The sequence below is a fragment of the Choloepus didactylus genome, chromosome 6 (assembly GCF_015220235.1).
Source record: "Choloepus didactylus isolate mChoDid1 chromosome 6, mChoDid1.pri, whole genome shotgun sequence".
NCBI lineage: Eukaryota > Metazoa > Chordata > Mammalia > Pilosa > Megalonychidae > Choloepus > Choloepus didactylus.
This window is the reverse complement of record NC_051312.1, coordinates 14976718-14998361: the sequence shown is the minus strand read 5'-3', so window position 1 is coordinate 14998361 and position 21644 is coordinate 14976718. Positions and strand designations below refer to the sequence as shown.

The 21644-nt window shown below is 39.8% G+C and overlaps 1 protein-coding gene across 1 annotated transcript; it reads left to right on the top strand.

Annotated features, from left to right (window-relative positions):
- The first annotated feature begins 1957 nt into the window (after positions 1 to 1957).
- On the top strand, positions 1958 to 18338 carry MS4A14 (membrane spanning 4-domains A14). The gene is made up of 5 exons (XM_037839445.1): positions 1958 to 2095; positions 3439 to 3567; positions 8470 to 8619; positions 9824 to 9922; positions 16332 to 18338. The coding sequence occupies exons 1-5, from the start codon at positions 1958 to 1960 to the stop codon at positions 18336 to 18338; spliced, it is 2523 nt and encodes an 840-aa protein (XP_037695373.1).
- Positions 18339 to 21644: the final 3306 nt, after the last annotated feature.

Genomic DNA, 21644 nt, shown 5'->3' with positions numbered 1-21644 from the left:
AGGAAAGATGGTCTACTGCAAGTTGAAAGGAAGAGGAAATACCATGTCCACTCAAAGAGTATTCTGCATGTAGCTGTCCCCCATGGACTCGCCTACTTTAGCTCTCCATGGTTCCTGACTTCTGGACTGAGTTTAATTGAGATACTAGAGGCTCCATCTTTGAGGAACTTGGAAGCCAAAAGCAGGGGGGAAGCAGAGGCTGACAACTATAATCTAGTTGAAAAGATAAAATGAGAGGCCTGTGGAAACATCCAAAGAAGATAGAATTATAAGCTTCTCCTGCTTAACATCAGTAATTTGTTCCAATAAGGCAGGTATTCTGCATGAAGATGGCTCTTTTCCATCATTTTAAGGAAAATGATTGTAATATGGCATTAGTCAACCCAAAATACCATCTGATTTCCTAAAATATAAGTAAAAGGCAGTAAACATCTATATGTAAGTAATAAACTAATGTGTTAGGTTGAAAAATGCTTAAAACGTTATAATTTCTGATCACTGTACAATCGCAATGGTTGGTAACATACAGGCACTTTGTCTACAGTACGTGGCCTCTGAGTCAATGCTGCCCTGATGGTTTCCCTTTTATTGTCACTCAGTACACTTTTCAAAACCTCTCTTACCAATTCTGCTTAGGATCTAAATATAGACTTGTCCCACACTTTGTTTTATATAAAATATTGTATTGCATTTTAGATACATAAATTAAAATTCACCTGAATAAACATTCAGAAAATGTTGTATTGAGAAATATTTACCTTCTATGAAGTTTGGGTGTAAAATAAAAAGAGGCATTTTACCAGGAAAATTATAACAGAGGAGACAGTCTGTGATTATTTCTGCACATCAGTGGTTCGTAATCTGGAGCAATTTTACCTGCCACCCCCCATGTTTGGTAACATATGGAACAGATTATGGCTGTCTCAACTGGGGCTGTACTACTTCATCTAGTGGGTAGAGACCAGAGATGCTGCTAAATAGCCTACAATGCACAGGACAACTCCCCACAGCAAAGAATTATCAGGCCCAAATGTCAATAGTGCCGAAGCTATCCTGCTACCCACGATTGCCACAAATTCGGAAATACTCAAGATAATTTGTGTATATATATTTTTTGACTTTGTAAAACAAGCTGCCTTTATGATTTAATAGATAGAATTATAATAAATACAGGAATATTAAGATTAATGGGAAAAGCAAAATTCCAAAAGGCATTTTACCTTGTCTCTACCAAGTTGTTTTAGTCTTTGCATAGCTTAAACCCATGAACATCTCTAAAAAAAATATTTTTTTTCTTTAAGAAAGCTAAAATGTCCTCTATTAAAGTAGCCAACTACAACTCTTCTTATACCTTCTTGTCTACTGATTTTTAATACTAGAAAGGAATCTGGTTAAACAGATAATTCATCAGTGGGAAACTCCTTTTGAAAGAAGTGGAAGACTGGTTGAATAGAAACAATACAGATTTTGGAGACAGACAAATGGAGTTTGATTCCTTCTTTTATCCCTTAAACTGTGACCTTAGGCAACTGAATCTCCTGTATCTACGTCAGCATGTTAGAATTGTTAAAAAATTAAATGTGAATACATTTAATGTTAAACAAGCAAACAAAAAGAAATGTGGAACTTAGTAGATATGAAAAAAGTTTTAGTTTTATCTCGTGAACATTAAATATTGAGATTTGTTTTTCTGTACGCCACCTACAAACAAGTTGACAAGAGGATAACTCTTCTGGATAACTGAATCCTTTACCAGGAAGAGAGGGGGCTGGGGATGCTCTGGAATTCTAAGACTCTATGACTCAATGACTGTGATTCAGTGATTCTAGCAACTGGCAGAGTAATCGCCAAGGACTCACTGCCAAGGACTCCATGTGACACTGATGGAGAAGCGGACCATGATTTTGGCAGCCATGTTCACCCCTTTATTCTCTTCCTAGAGTTTTGCCATTGAATGATGGCGTCATCGACACAGGTCAAAAGAGGGACCGAGGTCATCACTGTACAACCAAGGGAAACGGTATTGACTGCATTTCCCTACAGACCTCAAATTACTCTGCTGGATTTCCTGAAAGGAGAGCCAGAGGTTTTGGCAGTAAGTCCTCTCCAACCTGTGGTATCTTCCTGGAGGGGGGAGAGAAGTTATTTTCTCTAGGTGTGTCTGTAGAGACACGACCGTGCATGAGGGGAAGTGACTCCTCATGGTCTACCTGCAAACTATCCTTCTTGGCTAACCATAAGTACTTGTAAGGCATTTGCTCCTACAAGGAATTAAATCACCGGTAGGAGAGCCAACATGGAGTCAAGGGGACTGTTGCCTTAGATTTTGACAAAGAGATAAAAGTTCCGTTAACAATACACACTTCACCTCATGTTTTAGAAATGCTTCTAAGGGCTTATTTAACTTTGAGAAATCAAATATTTATCGCTAATTAATATCCCCCCTCACCCTGGGGAGATCCTAGGGCTATTTTGTGAGGCATTAGTACAGCTCTTTGAATCCTAGCTGAGCGGAAGCAGGAAGCTGGTGTGATTTCTCCAAATATCTCATGGAGGAAATGATCTTGAGGTGTGGCAACGCTTCCCCTGGAGCTAAGAAGACAGTAAAGGAAAATTAACACCCCCCTTTGTGCTAGTGCAGGCACTGAGAGTTCTTTGAAAACCAGTTTCAAGGTTCCACAGTGAACCACAATATAGACACACAAAAAATTCATCACCTTGTAAATTTACCCAGGGGAGGTGAGAGTGGTGTACACAGTCTCCATCCTTAGTATAACAGTGACAGCCCTGCTTGGGATGTGGTGCCACAGAGATGTAGCCTGGGGAGAAAGCCCAGAATGCTAGAGAAGAGGTTTTGCCCTGAGAAGATCCACTGGACACCCCCAGGCCACCGGGAACTTATCTCCACAAAGACTCCTGACTCTGATGGCTCATCAGACCCTTAGATGAAGATACGAGATGTAGCCTCACCCCAGTTTCCCCCTCTCTGTCAGTGAACTTCATAAACTGAGAGAACTGGACTGAGCCTCAATTCTAAAAGTGTATACTGAATGTGTAAATGCAGAGTGGGAGTGGAGGGAGAGGGGGAATAATAATAGGGCACTGGTTCTGCCAAGGGAAAAAAAGTTTGCAGTCCTCATACTCAAAAAGCTTACCATCTTAGGGTAGAGTCAGCCATGTACTCAAATCTATCTCTGATACAAGATAAATAAATTGGTAATACCGAGGAATTTCATAGGGAGCAAGGGCTGAGAGGAAGGCTTTGAACCTGAAAGGCCCAGACAAGCGCCTTGGGGGGAAAGAGGTGCTTGAATTGAGCCCCTGCTGATCTGAGAGTGGTTGGGGAAGGCTCCAATTCAAGGATGTGCCTCAGGGACCTGGGGAAGCATGATGAGGCCGGGCCCTTGTGATCTCATGTACACATTTCTCTCCTCACAGACTGTCCAGATTCTGCTTGCTCTAATCATTGCGGGCATCGGAGCTATATTTGCATTTAATTATGCCAAATTCTTCCACCTCTTTCCTCTCGTTTTCTTCGTAGGATATCCATTCTGGGGATCGTTTACTGTGAGTACTGCCAATACTGCCAATTGAGGAATTGCTGTAAAGACTGGTTCGAAATGACTCAAGTTCTAGGTTAATGAAGTCCAAGAATATGGTTTCCTACCAAAAAGCCAAACCCTCCATGACAAAATAAATGACTCCACTTGGGCATGGAATCACTGTAGACACTCTTAGGTGTACAGTGTTTAATGTTTCCAGAGTCCTCACATGTATAGTAAGTCAACTGCTTCTCACTGTCAATCTGGGAGATGAGAAGACAAATATCCTAATTTTCCCCTTGCAAATAAGGAAACTGAGTTTGAGAGAAGTTAAATGACTTAAACATACCTAGCTAGCACTCATAGAATCAGACTCTCAGAGCTTAAGGAAAATTTTAAGAATATTAGCGTTCAATCTCCTGCTTAACCCCAAAGATAATGTTGAGTGTCACTCATCCAGTTAATAATAAAGCCACAAATATAATTCTTAATACAGTACTAATTCCATCCAATTCCCACGGTCTTGGTTTCTTATCTCATGCAATAATATTTCAGGGTAGACTTATTAGTGCTTCCCCCACGAGAATGCACACTCCCAAAAGGGTTAGGATATTGTCTGTTTTAACTGCTGATGTATTATCAGAGCCTAGAATTGTGCTTGACACAGAGTACGCATGAATGAATAAATCCATCAGTCAATGACCAAATTAACTGTCTCTTTGACAATTAAAACCCATGCCTTCCTTTTATAAACATAAAAATTCCATGCCTTTTCTATAATTTGCATTTCAGAAACAGGAAGTAGTATTTTCACTTTCCAAATACAATTAATAGAATACTGAATGTGATTTTCAAAGTCACATGCCCCACCATAGAAATTCAAATACAACTCCTGACTTCCTCCATTCCATAAAAAAATTTCCCCAGGGTGACCCTATGTAATCAGCATGCATGAATCAGCTCCAGCATGATGCTGTTTCAAACTTCTGCTCTTCTTTGTAAAGGTATTTACTGAGCATGTACTATGTCTGGTGATGTGTCCTAGGTGCTAGGAGTTCTGGGAAATAAGGCCATCTTTGAGATAAGTGATGGATTGTTCTCATGGAATTTGCCATCTAATTGGGAAGCAGTTTACTATGAAAAAGTAAAAATAATTTTAGATATGTTATCACACTTGTGCTACGTGCATGAAGATAGGAGCTCCGGGTGCCTTGTGAGAGCGTACTAGGGAGCTCACCTGGCCTGGGAAGTCAGGGGAGTGCTTTATGCTGGGTGTTTGCTGGGTGGAGTAGAAAGAGAGCATGCCAAAAGGCAGAGCACAAGCAAAGGGCAACTGAGAGAAGACCAATGAGTATACAACAGTGTCATAAAATGAGGCTAAAAATGTAGGCTGGAACCACATCATGCCAGCCCATGTGATCAATTAAGAATGTGACTTTAATACAAGAGCAAGGGTAAGTCACTGACATTTTTTAAAGAGCGTAATAATAGCAGAAGACTTGTTACTTTTTATATATCTTTTTTTATTTCTGAGTGGGAAATGACTTCAAAGATAATACTAGACCTGAGAGAATCATTTGGGAGCAGGATGTGGTAATCCAGGGGAAGGGGAGGAGAGGGTATGTAGGGCAGCAATGGAAAAGAAAAGAGATGGGCAGCTTTGAGAGCAGCTCGGAGGTAGAACTGTTAGACAGTGGTGACCCACAGTGGGGAGTGAAGTGGAGGAAGGAAAGCAGAGGTGACTTTCTAGGACTCCATCCTAGAGATCTCCAGATTCAACACGATTTCTCACAGGAAGGTTTCCCAACTCCAGAACATGAAGAAAGTTAAGTGGCTCCACTTTGGATGACAGAGTTCTCATTTCCCCTGGATGGTACTAGGCTCTTTATACTCTTGATAAAGAAGAAGCTGAGCTAATGACACTAGATTCCAGCCCCCTCGTCAGCCTTTCACGGGTTCTGCTCCGAGTAAGTCTCCCTCTGCTTGCTCAGAGCAGACAGTACATCAGCTCACCCCTTGACCACTAGACCCAGAGCCCAGGAACCTCTCAGTCTTTTTGAAGGTCAGATGGGCCAAACCCCTGGGTGGTATGTTCTAGACCTTAAAGAGGAACCTGCCTCTCCCAGCTGACCCTAGCAGCAAGCCCTCATTCAGCCCTGGAAGTGCATTTATTCTTACTCTCCTTCCTTCCTAATGTTCAGGTAGAATTCAGTTTTGTGAATTCAAAGGAAACTATATTGTAAGGTAGCCAAATACATCACCCACTAACTTATATCTTTTGTCTTCCTGACAGTTTATTCTTACAGGATACCTCACAGGAACCAAGGAGAAGAAAACACAAACATGTTCTGTAAGTCACATTTGTGACTTCTTTATAATTTAAAATTTTCTACTTGCTGTATATCATCTTTTCATATAAAACCTTTAGTAATAAAGGGTCCCTTTGTACCTCATATCTTTTATACATCAGCAGTTTAAGCCATTTCTATTTGTCAATGTCACCATCCCCTTGGCCCTACTGCCTTCCACTGATTCCCATTTTCCCGGTCAAATAGACCAAGAGAGTTGCTTATTGGAAACACTCTACAACCCTCTAACTCAGTGGTTCTTAGCCCCCAGGGGGTATTTGACGATGTCTGAAGATAGATACAAATATAGATATAGATGATTATAGATATAGATATAGATGATACAGATATGTATAGATAGATGGATACAGGTATAGCTATAGAGACAGATAGAGATATAGCAGAGGTGTAGATGGAGGGATAGATATAGATAACTGTCATCTAGCAGGTAGAGGCCATGGATGCTGCCTAACATCCTGCAATGCACAGGTCAGCCCCACAAGAAAGAATTATGTCTCTGGTGCTGAGGTTGAGAACCCCTGTTCTAACCAAAACAGATCTCCCAATCCCAGTGATTGTCTTATTTCCACTGGCAGCAGCTTTTCGTTGGTGTCTGTACAAAGCCTAAAGGAAGAGGCTGGGCATTGACATCAGATGATTCTAGAATTAAATCAAGACTGTTATTCACTGCTGTGTCTAGGTGAGGGAGAAAGTACTTACCTCAAAGGACTATTTTGAGGATTTAATGATATATGTAAAAGGCATGAAGATACTTAAATGCTTACACTCCCTTCTAACCTGTTTAAGGCCCTGGAGATGTGAGCCTCCTCTCGAAGCCATTTTAACTCTGTTCCTGTAGCCTCTGCCAACTTTCACAGGGGATAGCTACAAGCCATAGGAAGCTTTTGGGGGTGGGGGAGAAGAGCCCCCTTCTCTCTGCCTGTGGAAATAAAGGCAGACCCTGCAGCTGAAGCCCCCATGCTGTGCTTCTCTCAGTACTGGCTGCCTTTCAGCCTGGGGAACGTGCCGAGGGTAAGGCAGACCCGTCCCTGGTCACGGAGAGCCACTGAAGTGGACGCGGGCAGGACGGCACAGTGTCAGGGACACAGAACCGGGCATCAGAATTCCGGGACTTCGGTCACAGCTCTTCCACCAACTGCACAATCACTCAGTCAGTTAAGCCCTGAACCCCTTTCATCTGGAAAGGGGGGATAACAAGTGCACTGCCTACATCAAAAACTCAGATGAGGATCCTGGGCACGTTTTTTGTAAACCGTAAAGCGTGATACACTTGAAGGATTGCTCATCCACAGACTTTAGTCCACTAGATGCTCCTGGGGCAGCCAAAAGAGAGTCTAGAGAGAGAAAGGACAGAGGACTGAGAGCGATGGCATATCCGTGTGCTGCTGTGTGTTCTGCCAAAATGCCTGTTTGCAGTAAAGACCTGTGCAAATGGTGGTAAACATCAAGTCATAGTTATACAAGCGCCTCCTGCCATACAAAGCTGGCTCCAATGCCAACGTCATAGAATTTCTGCCACAGCAGACATACCAGTCAAGAGATGTACAGCCAACAGTCACTGAACTGAAATGGGAGGCTTTTCTTTGTTTTTCATTTAGAAGAGACATAGTGTGCTGGGAGTGGGTATGAAGATATGAACAAGATGTTCCCATCCTTTGAAGGAATTCAGGTAGATTTAGTTACAGATAGAGGTTCAGGTAAAAGATACAGATACAGGTATAGATATATATATAGAAATAGATGATAATATAGATATGGGGATAGATATAGATGACATAGATGCTCTAGATACATATATGTGAATAAAGGGAATGGAATGGGACAATATGAACTTTTTATTCCTTCTACCTTGGAACACTGAGATCAAGAAGGGAAACCTTCAAACCCCAGTCCAAATTTGTTGTCATCTGTAAATAGGTTAATGATGTGTTTGGCTATTGTTTGAATCCTCTTGGGGAATGTAAGCCTCAGGAAGGCAGGGCTCCATTATCTTGTTCACCTGTGTGTCCAGAGCCTAGTCCATTTCCTGACTTATAATTGAAGTGTGCTAAATATTTATGAAATAAACAGGGGAAAAAAAATGAATGCTACCCTAAAGTTAGATGCCATTACTTTCACTTTTAAAGACAGAAATTGCAATTCCAGGAGATTAGATAACATGCTTAAGATCCTAGTGGAGCCAGGACTCAAAATTAAGTCTAATTTCAAAGTCCACATGTTTTCTGCCACACCATTCTGTTTCCATTTTGTAAAAGACGGTGTGTCAGGACAGGATGCATATTTTCTTTAGCGTTAACCGTAGAGTGCCCCTTTTCTACCTTTTCTCTTTCTCAACATTCTGGCCCACTCTAAAACTTGATTTGTATTCTGACTTTGATAAATCAGGATTTAACCTGCCAATCCTTCCAAGCATACTAATCTGCCAGAGCAGTTCATCCCTGAGGGAGATCTGAAAAGATAAAGGCACTGAGAATTTCTTTGAAGGTTTTTTTTTCCTTTTTTGTTTTTATTTTTCTTGTATTTATTTATGTGAGTATACTTGTATGTTTATTTTCCAGGGACAATGTGTTGTGGCCATGAATATTATCAGTTCCTTGGTGGCAGTAGCTGGGATTACTATCACAATCATCAGCTATAAAGATCAGCACGAGAACTGCAGACAGCCGTCCCTGGCAGGAATGTGTGTCATAGGCAGAACACTTTTAGTTGTAAGTGGCCTTATTTTATAGTACGATTCTGTATAATGAATCTGTGTTCATAATGCAATGTCTCATCAAATTCGATTCCAATATTAAGACTGCATCAGCATTTGAACTGACATTTGCAAAGCAGTATTATTGTGGGATGACGCTGAAGAACATTCGGGAGCCATACAGTCTTGCATTTGAATCTTGGCTCTGTGACTTCTAAAAGCTTGTGAATTTGGCCTAATATTTTACCTTCTCTGAACCTTGGTTTTCCTCATCTGGAAAATAAAGGCAATAAGACTGCCTTCCTCACTGAGTTGTTTGGGGGCTTAGTTAAATTGGAACAGTACCTGGCACAGTGTAAAAACCCAATAAGTTTTAGTTATCAGTATTATTGTTGACATGGATTGGATTAAATTTTACCTAGTCAGCATGAATGAGAAACAGAATGATAAAAAAAAAAAGTTTGCTCAATTAACGTTAAAAACAAATTACAGTGGGAAAAGGTGTTGAAGCCACTTAATGAAGTGAAGTATTTTAATAATTGTGGGATATAGATCACTTTTAGATAAATGCAACAGCTTTATTCCTTGAAGCAGATGAGATATATTCTTTACCCTAAAATAAAACTATAGGTATAATTTTAAGTGCTTATCTTATAAGTAATCAATGACATTATTTTAAAGCATGTCAGTGACTCCAATAGGCCTTTCCTTCTTAGTTTCAACAAACAAATCCTGGGGTTTCATTCTATTTCTTGAAGGCTTGGGTTCTAGAATTTTAAAGAGATCTGAGACCATTTGCTGGAAGTGAAGCAGAATCTAGGGAAATTGTCTCCCTCAATAAGAACCAAAGGGAAAAGAGCTCTGTTACAGAATATGTGATCTTAATAAATCCTCATAGTCTCCTATGGAAGTGTTCTTGAAGTGGGCCTTCAGAACACTTCCATAGGTTCCGGAATCAATTCCAAAATTGCAGACTGATAAAAGGCTACTAAGGAAAGCCAGAAACCAGTGTAAGAGACAAAATCCTATCCTAACTGGATCAAGAACATGATGCAACATTATAATTTTTTACCCTTTCAGAGCCCAAGGTCTTTATTTTGGTATATGCCAGGAACAAATTGGTCACACACTTGGTTACAGAGTATAAGGGTCCTTGACTTATGTCTTTAAAATGATACCAACTTTCATGCCAAATGGCATTTATGTCTCTTTATTTGCAGGGAATTTTGTCAGTCTTACTGATCACCAGCATCGTAGAGTTGAGCATCTCTGTGACGGTCATATCCTTTAGAAACAAGTGCTGGACAAAGTCAAACGAGGTGCGTTTAACGTGAATATGAGAACAAATTCCCATGGGAACAATAAACCTCTCTCTGGCCTATGAATGTGCAGAGAAGCATGCTCAGATGCTGCACCAAAACTTCTCAATTTAGGAAGTGAAAGAAGGACAAGCTTAAGACTGAAGGCTCACCCACCCTTTGAGACCATTAAGCTTCCTTTGCTCACCCTATTGGCTGTTCACAGTCATGTCTGTTCAGACATAATTCCTTATGGGACTTATTGGGAACTGGAGTGACTGTGACCTTGGGAGCTTTGAGCTGGGTCCTCAAGGAGTGTGAAGCCATCACTCACCAGAAAGGAAGAAGAAAAGAGAAATATCAACTGTGATATGAATACTATTTATAGTAATGAATAGCCATTGCTAACATCTACTAAATGCTTATTATGACTTTCACGGTTCTAGTCACTTAGCATGAACTCAATCCTTATTTTACATATGAAGGAGCTAAGTAACAAAGAGCTTAAATAATCACTCCAATATCATGTTATCATCAGGATTCTCGCTTGGGTAGTGAGTCTGCTCTCAAAATCCCAAATACCAGTTTCAGGCCCTATACTACGTGTTGTAATTTTTTCTTTTTTATATGACCTTTACTGAAATATAATTTGCAAACAATGAAATGCACCCTTTTTAAGTGTATTGCCTAGTGAGCTTTGACAAATTGTATAGACCTGTTTAGCTGCCATCACAAATCAGAATATAGTGCATTCCCATCACCCCCAAGAGTTTTTCAACTCCCATTGCAGTCAGTACCCTCCACCACCATGGATTAATTTTGATTTCTACAATTTTGTAGACATGAAATCATAAGGAAGTACTCGTCTGTGTCTAGTTTCTTTCACTCAGCAACACTTTTTTGAGATTTACCCATGCTGTTGTATTCATTTAAATTGCTGAGTAGTATCCATTATATAAAGTTGCTATGAACATTTGAGTACAAATTTTTATATGGACATATGTTTTGATTTCTCTTGGAAATGTAGTGTCTAATATTTCCCTGCTGGGTCATAGGATTACAAGAAAATGCCAAAAAATTCTCCAAAGTGGTTGTACCCTTTTGCATTCTCATCAGCAATGTATGAGCAGTCCATTGATCCATACTGTATACTTGAAATTGTTAATCATATTAATAATTTAGCCATTCTACTGGGTGTATAGTGGTATTTCACTATGGTTTAATTTGCATTGCCCTGGGGACTAATGATGGTGAGAATATATGTTTTCATTGCTTATTTATATACCTTCATTTGAAATGTATCTGTTCAAATCTTTAGCCAAATTTTTAACTCAATCTTCTTATTGAGTTATAAGAGCCTAACTGATTCTTAATACAAATCTTTTTCAGATATGTATATTGCTAATACTTTTCCCATCTGTGGCTTGCCTTTTCATTTCTTAATAGTGTGTTTCAAACAGCAGAGCTTTTTAATTTTCACGAAGTCCAATTTATTAGTTTTTTTCTCTATGGTTGGCCCTTTCTTGTTCTAACAAATCTTTGCATATCTCAATACCATAAAGATTTGTTCCTGTATTTTCTTCCAGAAGTTTTATAGGTTTAGCTTTTATGTTTAGCTCTATGACATATTTTGAGTTAATATTTGTGTATAGTGAGAGGTAAATTACAAGTTCATGCTCCCCGATGGAGACATCTACTTGTTCCGGTACTGTTTGTTGAAAATGCAATGCTTTACCTCATTACCTTGGCATCTGTCTTGGTTTCCAGGCTGCTGTGACAAATATCACACAAATAAACTGGCTTAACAACAGGAATTTATTGACTCACAGTATCAGAGGGGTCGGTAGTGTTCTGGCTGAAAGCATCCTTGGGTTCCTTGGCTTTCCAGTCACATGGCATGCCTTGACCTCTTTGTATTCCAAGTCCACGCTGACTTCTGGCCTCTCCCTGCAACATTCTCTCACTGTGTCTGAATTTCTTCTTCTTATAAAGGACTCCAGTGGTCTGGATTAAGATCTAATCTTGTCCAATTGAGTCACATCTTAACTGAAAATAAGATCTTCGAAAGGTCCTACTTACAATGGGTTCACACCCACAGGGACATGGATTAAGATTACGACCATGTCTAAATCAGGGTACATAATTCAATCTACCACAGCACCTTTGTTAAAATGAATTGACTGGTTATTTTATAGGACACTTTATTTTGTCCCATCAATCTATATGCCACCAATTCCAGCCTGCCTAAATTTCTCTAGCTTTAGAGTCAGTCTTGAAATCACGCAGTGTAAGAACTTTGTTCTTTTTCAAAACTGTTTTGGTTGTTCTATGTCCTATGGATTTCCAGACAAATTTTAGGATCAATTTATCAATTTCAACAGAAGTCTTGCTGTGGTTGTGACTGTAATTGTGCTGAACTTACATATTAATTTGGGGAAGATTGACATCTTTACTATGTTAAGTTTTCCAATAGGGGAATCAAAGATGCTATATAATATAGACCCTGAGCTCAAGAAGATGAAGGGGAAAGTGGACTCCTAATATTTATTGAGCAACTAAAACGCCAGCCACTGTCTTTAAAAGCACTATTTCATATGGCCTTGAGCCATAACCAGCCTGGAATAAGGTGTGACTGAGTGGTTATTACAATGACGCAGAGATTAAGAGGAAAGCATAGGACCTCAGATTCAACCGCAGTGTCTGAATCCTGGCTTCACAACTTAATAGCTCTGTAAAACTGGTCAAGTCACTTAACATCTTTGAATATCAGTTCCCATATCTGTAAATCAAGGATAGTAACCCCATAAGGATGTAATAAAAATTACTTGAGATGACTTTGGAAACTTGCCTACCACTGAGTAAGCACTCAGTTGTCATTAGGGATGAAGAAACTTAAAATCAGAGCCTTTTAGATCTTAAATAAAATTAAACACACTATAATGCGTGCCTCCAAACAGCCTCAATTTTAACAAAAAAGCAAATTACAATTCAAATGAAAAAGAAGTTTGGATATGAATAAAAATACAGAAGTCTCCCCCAAAGTACCACTTACCTTCATGTAAATAGCCCTTCAATGGGGCGTGGGAAACAAATTAGGAGTGTGGGGAATGACAATGTAAAAGAAAAGTGTAGATGCTCATCTAGACCTGCCATTGACTAATTGATTAACCAGGTAGCCATAATTAAGTCATTTAATCATTCAGAGTTCTAATCACTTCAACAAATAGAACGCGTAGTCTATTATCACTCTGTAAATGACCTTAGAAAGGGTGAAGGTTGCCAAAACTCAGCAAGGTAGGATATAACTATCCCACCCACCCCCCCCCCCCAAAAGAAAAACATAGGAGAGAATGGGAGGCATTGATTAAGGGTCATATCTGATGCTGTCATTTAACTGCTTTAAAAACTCCAATATATATATATATATATATATATATATATATATATATATATATATATATATAGTTTTAAATTCCAAAAGCTCCTTCTCATCTATAAGTGAAAACTCGAATTTCCTAGCTTAGCAAACCATCTAACAATGTCTAACTGATTAGCATTTGCCATCACCATGCTAGATCTTGACCTTGTGATTTTGCACCCACTGTTTACACTGTTTCTTCTACCTGGATTTGGACTCCTATGTTACTTCATCCTCTCTTTTCCTGCCTGAGGAACTCTTATTCCTCCATCAATACACAGGTTATCCTCTTCTTTGAAGTATTTCCTGGCTCTCTCAGAATTAGTTCATCCTCTACATTCACTTAAAGCACTTTGTACCTATTTATTTTTTATTATCACATTGAAATTTTAATAGCAAATATTAAGAGTATATAAACATTACATATAAAACACGAGTCAATATTGCCTGGGAACTTTCTCTCATTTTTTTGAAAACACATAGGATTTGAAGTTGAGAGATGGGAGTACAAATTCAGCTTCAGACATTTAGAAACAATTACTTCTTAATGGAGTCACATTATTTCTCACTTATTCAATTTCCTCATATACGGGTTCGAATGGTGATCAAGTGAGATAATGCCTAAAATTTGCTCTGTAGCCAGGCTAGCACTATTTTAAATGTTGCTGTTCTTATCGTAGCTCCTTCCAAAAACAAATGAGGTTTTGTCAATTGAGGATGTACCAAAGACAAACATCAAATATACTCAGCATCTTTTGTGTCTTTTGTTATGCTTCAACTTGGACATTTCTTTATTATCTCTCTTCCTCATTTTATGAAACCATTGCCTATCTTTTTCTCTGTCATACCAAACTCAAATAAGAGATGTAGATGATCTTGTGCAGTGGAGTGATTGTGTTAACTTGAACTTTGCCCAAAGAGTGTCCATGAGTGACTTACTAATTTTTTCTTGGGATTTGCTAATAACTTTTGGGATTGGGGGAGCGGTAGGTTTGCTGACAACATTTGCTGCCGCGGTTCTTCTTGCTGCTCTTCTCGCTGCTACTCCTCCAGCTGCTGCTACTCCTCCTGCTGCTTCTGCTGCTGCTGCTGCTGCTCCTTCTGCTTCTGCTGCACCTCCTGCTGCTACTCCTCCTCCTTCTTCCTATTTCTTCTCTCCCCTCCTTTCATCTTAACCATGTTTCCTATTTGATTGTTGTGGATTTTGGTTGCAAGACAAAGCTGGCTGTTTCTGTATAGCAAGATCTAAAGACTGAATAAGCACCTTGTTCCAGTTTGCTAATGCTGCAGAATGCAAAACACCAGAGATGGATTGGCTTTTATAAAAAGGGGGTTTATTTGGCTACACAGTTACGGTCTTAAGGCCATAAAGTGTCCAAGGTAACACATCAGTAATCGGGTACCTTCACTGGAGGATGGCCAATGGCATCCAGAAAACCTCTGTTAGCTGGGAAGGCATGTGACTGGTGTCTGCTCCAAGGTTCTGGTTTCAAAATGGCTTTCTTCCAGGACGTTCCTCTCTCTAGCAAGCTTGCTCCTCTTCAAAACGTCACTCACAGCTGCACTGAGTTCCTTCTCTTTGAGTCAGCTCATTTATATGGCTCCACTGATCAAGGCCCACCCTGAATGGGTGGGGCCACACCTCCATGGAAATATCCCATCAGTTATCATCTACAGTTGGGTGGGGCGCATCTCCATGCAAACAACCTAATCCAAACATTCCAACTTAATCCCCACTAATATGTCTGCCCCACAAGATTGCATCAAAGAATATGGCTTTTTCTGGGGGACATAATACATTCAAAACGGCACACACCTGAAACTTTTTCATGTGTCATTGTGGCCTGGAGAGGTTGCAGGAGGTTGGATATTGTGCATCGTGGGCTAAAAATTGATGCTTTGAACTCACGATCTCCTCAAAGCTCATGTCATGGATGGTACCCTCCAAAGGTGGATTTACATGAGGTTGGAGACACCCCAGCAGTTCTGTGAACTAGTTGGGCCTACATGACTTTTTGGTTTTGTGACCTCATCACCAGCTTAGAAGCCATGCTGATTTAAATCTGTGATTGTTTTGCTTTAGGTCTTTTCTCCCAGATGTTCTGCTTGAATGTTAGAGTTAAAAAAAAAATCTTCACCACTGGATTGTTTCACCTAAGAAAAGTCCTAGTGGATTTTTTCTTTAATAACTGGTATTCAATAACAGAATCCTATTACAGACTTAGCTTCTCTTCAATATTTACTTTATATTTATGCATTCAACAGTGCTCCAATTAAGAAATGATAGGAAATATCTGAAAATTACTATAAGATTTTTTTAAATGATTAGAAAAAGTACACTTCTAGGGTCTCTGAATGTTGGATTTTTTTGTTTTACCCATCCACGGCAGTTGATATATCAGGAGCTTTTAACATATTAATCACACATTCTACCATGGAAAACTTCCTTCTCAAGGCTTACAGAATGCCATCCTTTCCTGGTTTCCTTCCATATCAATTACTGCTCCTTCTTGCACCTATTTTCTGTAACTGCATTTGCTGAATTTTATTGTTGTTATCTATTAATATGTTGTTCTACCCACAATTGTGAGCACCTTCAGGACAAGCCCCATATCTAATCTTCTCTTATACTCAGTATCTAGCTCATCTAGTAGGTGATTAATAGATAATTATAGATCAAAACTGAATATATGAATACTGAGCAGATGATGTAAAACATTTTACATGCTTTATAATATTAAATATGGAAGAAATATTTCAGACAATCTTAGACAAATATCCCTATTGAATATTTGAGATAATCAGGGGCAATGACTTTCTTAAATAAAATACAGAATTTAAATGAGTTGGTAAAGGCAGAACCAGTATTTGTTTTCTGACCCTTCATCTAGATGTTATTTCTAATCTATTTTCTTGAGGCAGAGCAGAAATATAATTTGGGATTACAAGAAGAAAAGAACATCAGAGATGATTTTGGCTTATTAATTTTCTCCTTCCCCCTTGGTTTTATAGATTGTGTTTTTCTTACCTTCGGATATTACTCAAAATAATGAACTACATGTCCCAGAAGCAAATGCCCAGTTACAATTTGAGCTTCAAGAAGAATCTTCCAGTGATGAAACAAGAACACACATGCATACTGCTTTCTTCGGGGGCTATGCTTTCTTCAAATTAAGAGTCTCAGGATGTTCCTTGGGCTTCCAACCCACACAACAGCCACAGAGAAGCAAGGAAAGTTACCACGCAGCTTCTGAATCTTTGCCAGGTGATCACCAGAAAAATATCCCACAACCTTTAGAATTTTTACAGGAAGAAGTTGAACTGAAACCTTTGCCTCCCACATCACAGACAAAGCCCTCAGAAAGTACTATGAACATTCAGCAAGGCAATTCATTTGAGCAACTGGAAGCTGAAGACCTACAATCTGCTATAAGACAGCCCTCAAAAATTCAAACCCAATTACCACAGGCACAAGACTTGTCACTACATGTTTTTCCAACCCATTCTGCAGAATCCCATGTCCAAAAAGCCCAAGATTTATCATCCAAAGACTTGTCATCTGATCAAGTTCTACAGTCCCAAGCCCTGCAGTTTGGAGACTCAAAATCCAATTCCTTTGGGTCCCATTTCTCTAAAACACAGATTTTGACATCTCAACGTGGGTTATCCCAAGACCGTCCATCCCAAGATCTGCCATTCCAAGATACGCCAGCACAAGACATGCCAACCCAAGACATGTCAGCACAAAACATGCTATCACAAGACATGCTATCCAAAGCCTTGACACACCACTCTACACAGTTCTTCAGTTCACTAGATTCAGGTCAGCAGTCCTCAGACCTTCAATCACAAGACATTCAACTTCAAGACCAGAAAATTAAGGACCTATCGTTTCAAGACATGCAATCAGAAGTCATGTCACTGACCCAAGAATGGAAATCAGAAGATGAACTCCATGCCAGAAAATCCCCAAAGCGGCTTTCCCTAATCCAGCAAATCAAAGCCTGGCAATCTCCAAAGCAGAAATCACTTGATGAGCAAAGCCAAGGCCAGCCATCCCCAAAGCAGAAATCCTTAGACTGGCTAAGCAAAGACTGGCAACCCCCAAAGAAGCAATATCCAAATTGGCAAGCTATTGACACACAAGACCAAGATATGCAACACTCCGATCAGCAAGCTGAAGACCAGCAGGCCCAAGAGAAGCAATCTACAAAGCAGCAACCCCAAAGTGGAAAAGATGAAGGTCAGCAAGCTGAGGAGAAATCCTCAAAGGAAGAAACCCAAGATCAGCAATCTGAAAACCAACAGGCCCAAGAAGAGAAATCCCCACTGGGACAATCCCAAGATTGGCAACCCAAAGCAGAGAAAGCTCAAGAGAAGAAAACTCCAATGCAGCAATCCCCAGATTGGAAAACTCAAATCCAGCAATACCAAGGCTGGCAGTACCAAGACTGGAGAACTCAAGGCTGGAGAGGCAAAGACTGGAAGCCACAAGAATGGCAATTTAAAGAGCAGCATCACCTACAATGGGAATCCCACACCTGGCAAGCCCAAAATCTAGTAGAGAAAGAAGCCCTAAAGCAGAAAGCTCTATACCAAGAGGCCCAAACCCAGCATGCCATAGCCCAACATAACCTAGACTGGCAAGGACAAAATGTTCCATTTCAAGACAGTCAAGATCAAGATGAGCACCAACAAAACCTTCAAGCCAGAGTTACACAAAAAGAAGGTATGCAAAAAGACAGCATACAAACAACAGATGTCAAACCGAGGGGCATAGAATCCACAGACCAAAAACCAATGGACCCACAATCAGAAAACATAAATCTAAATTTTCCTTCTACCTCCTGCCAAAGCTCTGTACAAGACACATATTCCAACTGCTTGTCCAGTTTAAGGTCAGAACAAGATGTGCAACAAAACCTTTCAACTTGCTCAAGTTCATACAAAGAAGATCTGAGTCTAAGTGCTACCTCGTATTGTCCAAAGGATGGCCAGCAATCCAAAGACTCAAAATAACATGCAGGTCTACCCAAATACCACAATGCATCCAGTAACGGAACCAAATTAGGGAAAAATAATATAGTCTCCCAATCCTATATTCTCAACTGTGGTTGCTACCTAATTCTTTCACCAGCAAATGAGCAGCATGCAAAACACTCTAAGATTTGTTCTTCATTCAAATAAAATGACAACAAATCAAATATTAGTACTATATCAAAATTCTCTAGGGGTGACAGAATAATTCACATTTAAACTCTTTATCATAAAGTCATAAATGATAATGTTTCAATTATGATCACCAGTTCATTTACAACTTAATATTTAATGGACCAACTTTTCTATATTGTGAACATTTTCTGCCTCCTCTTTTGTATAAGTGCTTAGTAAGTCAACTGGGAAGAAGTATTCTCTGCAGGCTTTCTAAGGACTCATGAATCAAAAAAGTCAGAGAGGAATAAAAATCACTCCCACTCTTCCTCTATTTTGTTGTTTCTAGCCCCCACTTACTTCCCCTCCCAAATTTATGTGTTGAGGATGTAAACTCTATTAAGGCAGAATGTAGCAATGAGAACAGAAAATAGAGGGTAGAAGAAAATAAAACACCCTTTAGACAGGGAAGTAAGAGGCCAATAAGGGCAGAGATGCAGATGTCATAACAGAAAGGATGTAATGTATGCAGCTTTGGCTCCTTTCCATATGTCTGCACTCACTGCTCTAATTTCTCAACACTTGGGACACATAATTTCATCCTCAGTGATCAAAAGAAATTACATCATCAAAAACTGCCAGTTACCATCCTCCAAGCCTAATCACATTTTTTCAATCCTTTTTCTCCTTGATTTCTTTGATATTTTGGGGATCATTGGCCAGCCCTTCTTTCAGCAATCTTCCTCACCCCCAGTGACTTGGGTCCTTTTTTACACCTATTTCATAAAATCCTCTTCCTCCTTTAGCCTTCTCAAATGGGTATTTCCCAAGGATATCTCCCCAACTTCCTTCTCTTTTATAATCACAGACACTCTTATAGTTCTCTCACATGCTCACCAGTAACTTCAGACTATATTACATTTGTGTCTTCTACAGAATTCAGCAGAAAGGTTTACTTTGAGTAGGCATTCAATAAATGATTTTTAAAAGCACAAATGGAAGCCTGAACTCTCCATGTAGAGGTGAGTGGAGAAGTTATGGGTAGTAGAATAAAGTATAGAGCTGGAGAGACTAGCTGCATGCCCCTGGATGCCTTTGCCTGTGTAGTAAGGATTGGCTTTCTGCGCCTCCTAAGGTTGCTCTAACTTGGTGGGGTCACTACCCGAGTTGGCCTGAAGGATTGTAATCTTGTATTCAGCTTACCCTAAACAACCCCCTTTTTTGCTTCAGCACTCACTTGTATGGTGCTTATATAACGGGTTTAACTTTCAGTCCACAATGCAGGTATTCAAGAAACACATCTTTATGGCCTTTTATTAAATTCTCTTTAAAAGTGCAACTCAGTCATTCTTGCTCATACAAGCCCCATACTCACCCAATACATATACAAACACATATGCACACACATGCTCAAGGAAGGGTCCCAGGGTGTTAAAAGTTGCCAAGTCATTGAAGAGGCAATTTCTGTCATCAGTGACCAGTCCAAGCAGTTACCACTGAGAAACCTATTGTCCCAGTTTACAGAGTCCCTACATGTCTTGTGAACTTGCTATTTCTGTACCACACTTGGGAAACAGGAAATTTTAAGAAATTGCAAGAATCCAGTGCTTTGCATCTAGACTTAAAATGTGAGAATATAAGAAAGTAAGAATCATGGCCTGTGAGGTTTTACCATCTGATGGGGAGATGCTAGAGAGCAAGTCAGAAGCTCCAACTGCTCCCGGAACCCACTGCCACCTTTCAACTCTCAGGGAATCCCACTTTTCTCTCTTTGCCTTTGGAAGGCATTCTCCCCCTTAACTCCCCTTTCTAAGATACCTAATACTGTACCTGCAATGAATTCTGGTCTGGAGTTGACAAAATCAAATGTATTTAGGAGTCAGTGAAGGAATGTAAACGTGAAACGCAAACTAGCTGTTTATAAGACAAGATGCAAAGGGCTGTGGGGACCTGGAACATCTGTGACTTACCTAAAGGCAATCTAATAAAAAAGTGTCATATGACAAACATAGCATGTCTCACCAAAAATCTGTTAGGTTTGTTTGTGTAGACTGGGAAGAGTTGTTGACTTCCAGATGCTACTGTCTTATTCCCTTTGTTTCCAACACCCTGTGGCAAAAATATGCTGTTTGTTCACGTGTCCTTTCTTCATTTGCTCACTACTTCCAAGCTTGACCCCTAAAATCTGCTGTATTACTCCCTGCAGTCTCCTTCTCTTATGCATTGGCTGGATGCACAGAATCCAGGGTCCAGAGGATGCTGAGTCCCTAGATGAAAGGAAGCCTGTTCCATAAATCACTGTGTAGATTAAATCCATTGCTGAACACTCAGCTGGGTTATGATCTATGAAAGAAATAAACCTTTTATTGTATGAAGCCAAGGAAAGCATGGAAAAGAACTGGGTATCACCAAAGTTAGACTATCCTGAGTTATAGTGATGCCATGGCAAAAAATTTCAAATCTTGTTTCAAATGGTAAGAACCCTTTTTTCCCCTTACATTGCCCATTGCTGTGTCACAAACTACCTGCAAATGTAGCTGCTTAAAACAATTAACATTATGATGCAATAGTTTCAATAGGTCAGAGTCCCACTGAGCTAAAATCAAAATATCAGCAGGATGAGGTTCCAGGGCTCAGGGTCCTCTTCCAAGTTCATTCATTGTTGAAAGAATCCAGTTCCTTGCAGCTGTAGCACTGAGGTCCCCGTTTCCTTGCTGGATTTCAGCTGGGGGCTGCTATCTGCTCCTAGGGGCCACCAACTTTCATCTCACATGGCCCCTTCCATCTTCAAAGGGTGCAGCAAGTCCTTTTCAAACCTTGAATCTCTGACTTCCTCTCCTGTTTCTGCTCTTAAGGCAATCCCGTGATTACTTTGGGACTACCCAAATAATCCAGGAATTAATCTCTCTATTGTTAAGATCAACTGATTAGTATCCTTAAGCCTATCTGCAAAGACCCCTTTGCCATGTAAAGTAACATATTCATGGGTAGGATATCTCATCACAGTCCCAGTTCTGGGATTAGGGCATGGAATCTTCTGAGGGGACATAATTCTTCCTAACACATCTTTGAAGGGTGATAAAGAAGGAATAAACTATTCAATATATTTTAATTTTTTTTTGCTTTTTAATACAATAACTTGCCTTGCCACACATGCAACTAAAGTCATTTTTG

Coding starts and splice junctions, on each gene's coding strand:
- MS4A14 (XM_037839445.1), top strand. CDS start 1,958: ATGGCGTCATCGACACAGGTCAAAAGAGGGACCGAGGTCATCACTGTA. Junction 2,096..3,438: donor GAGAGCCAGAGGTTTTGGCA/GTAAGTCCTCTC, acceptor CTCTCCTCACAG/ACTGTCCAGATTCTGCTTGC. Junction 8,620..9,823: donor TAGGCAGAACACTTTTAGTT/GTAAGTGGCCTT, acceptor CTTTATTTGCAG/GGAATTTTGTCAGTCTTACT.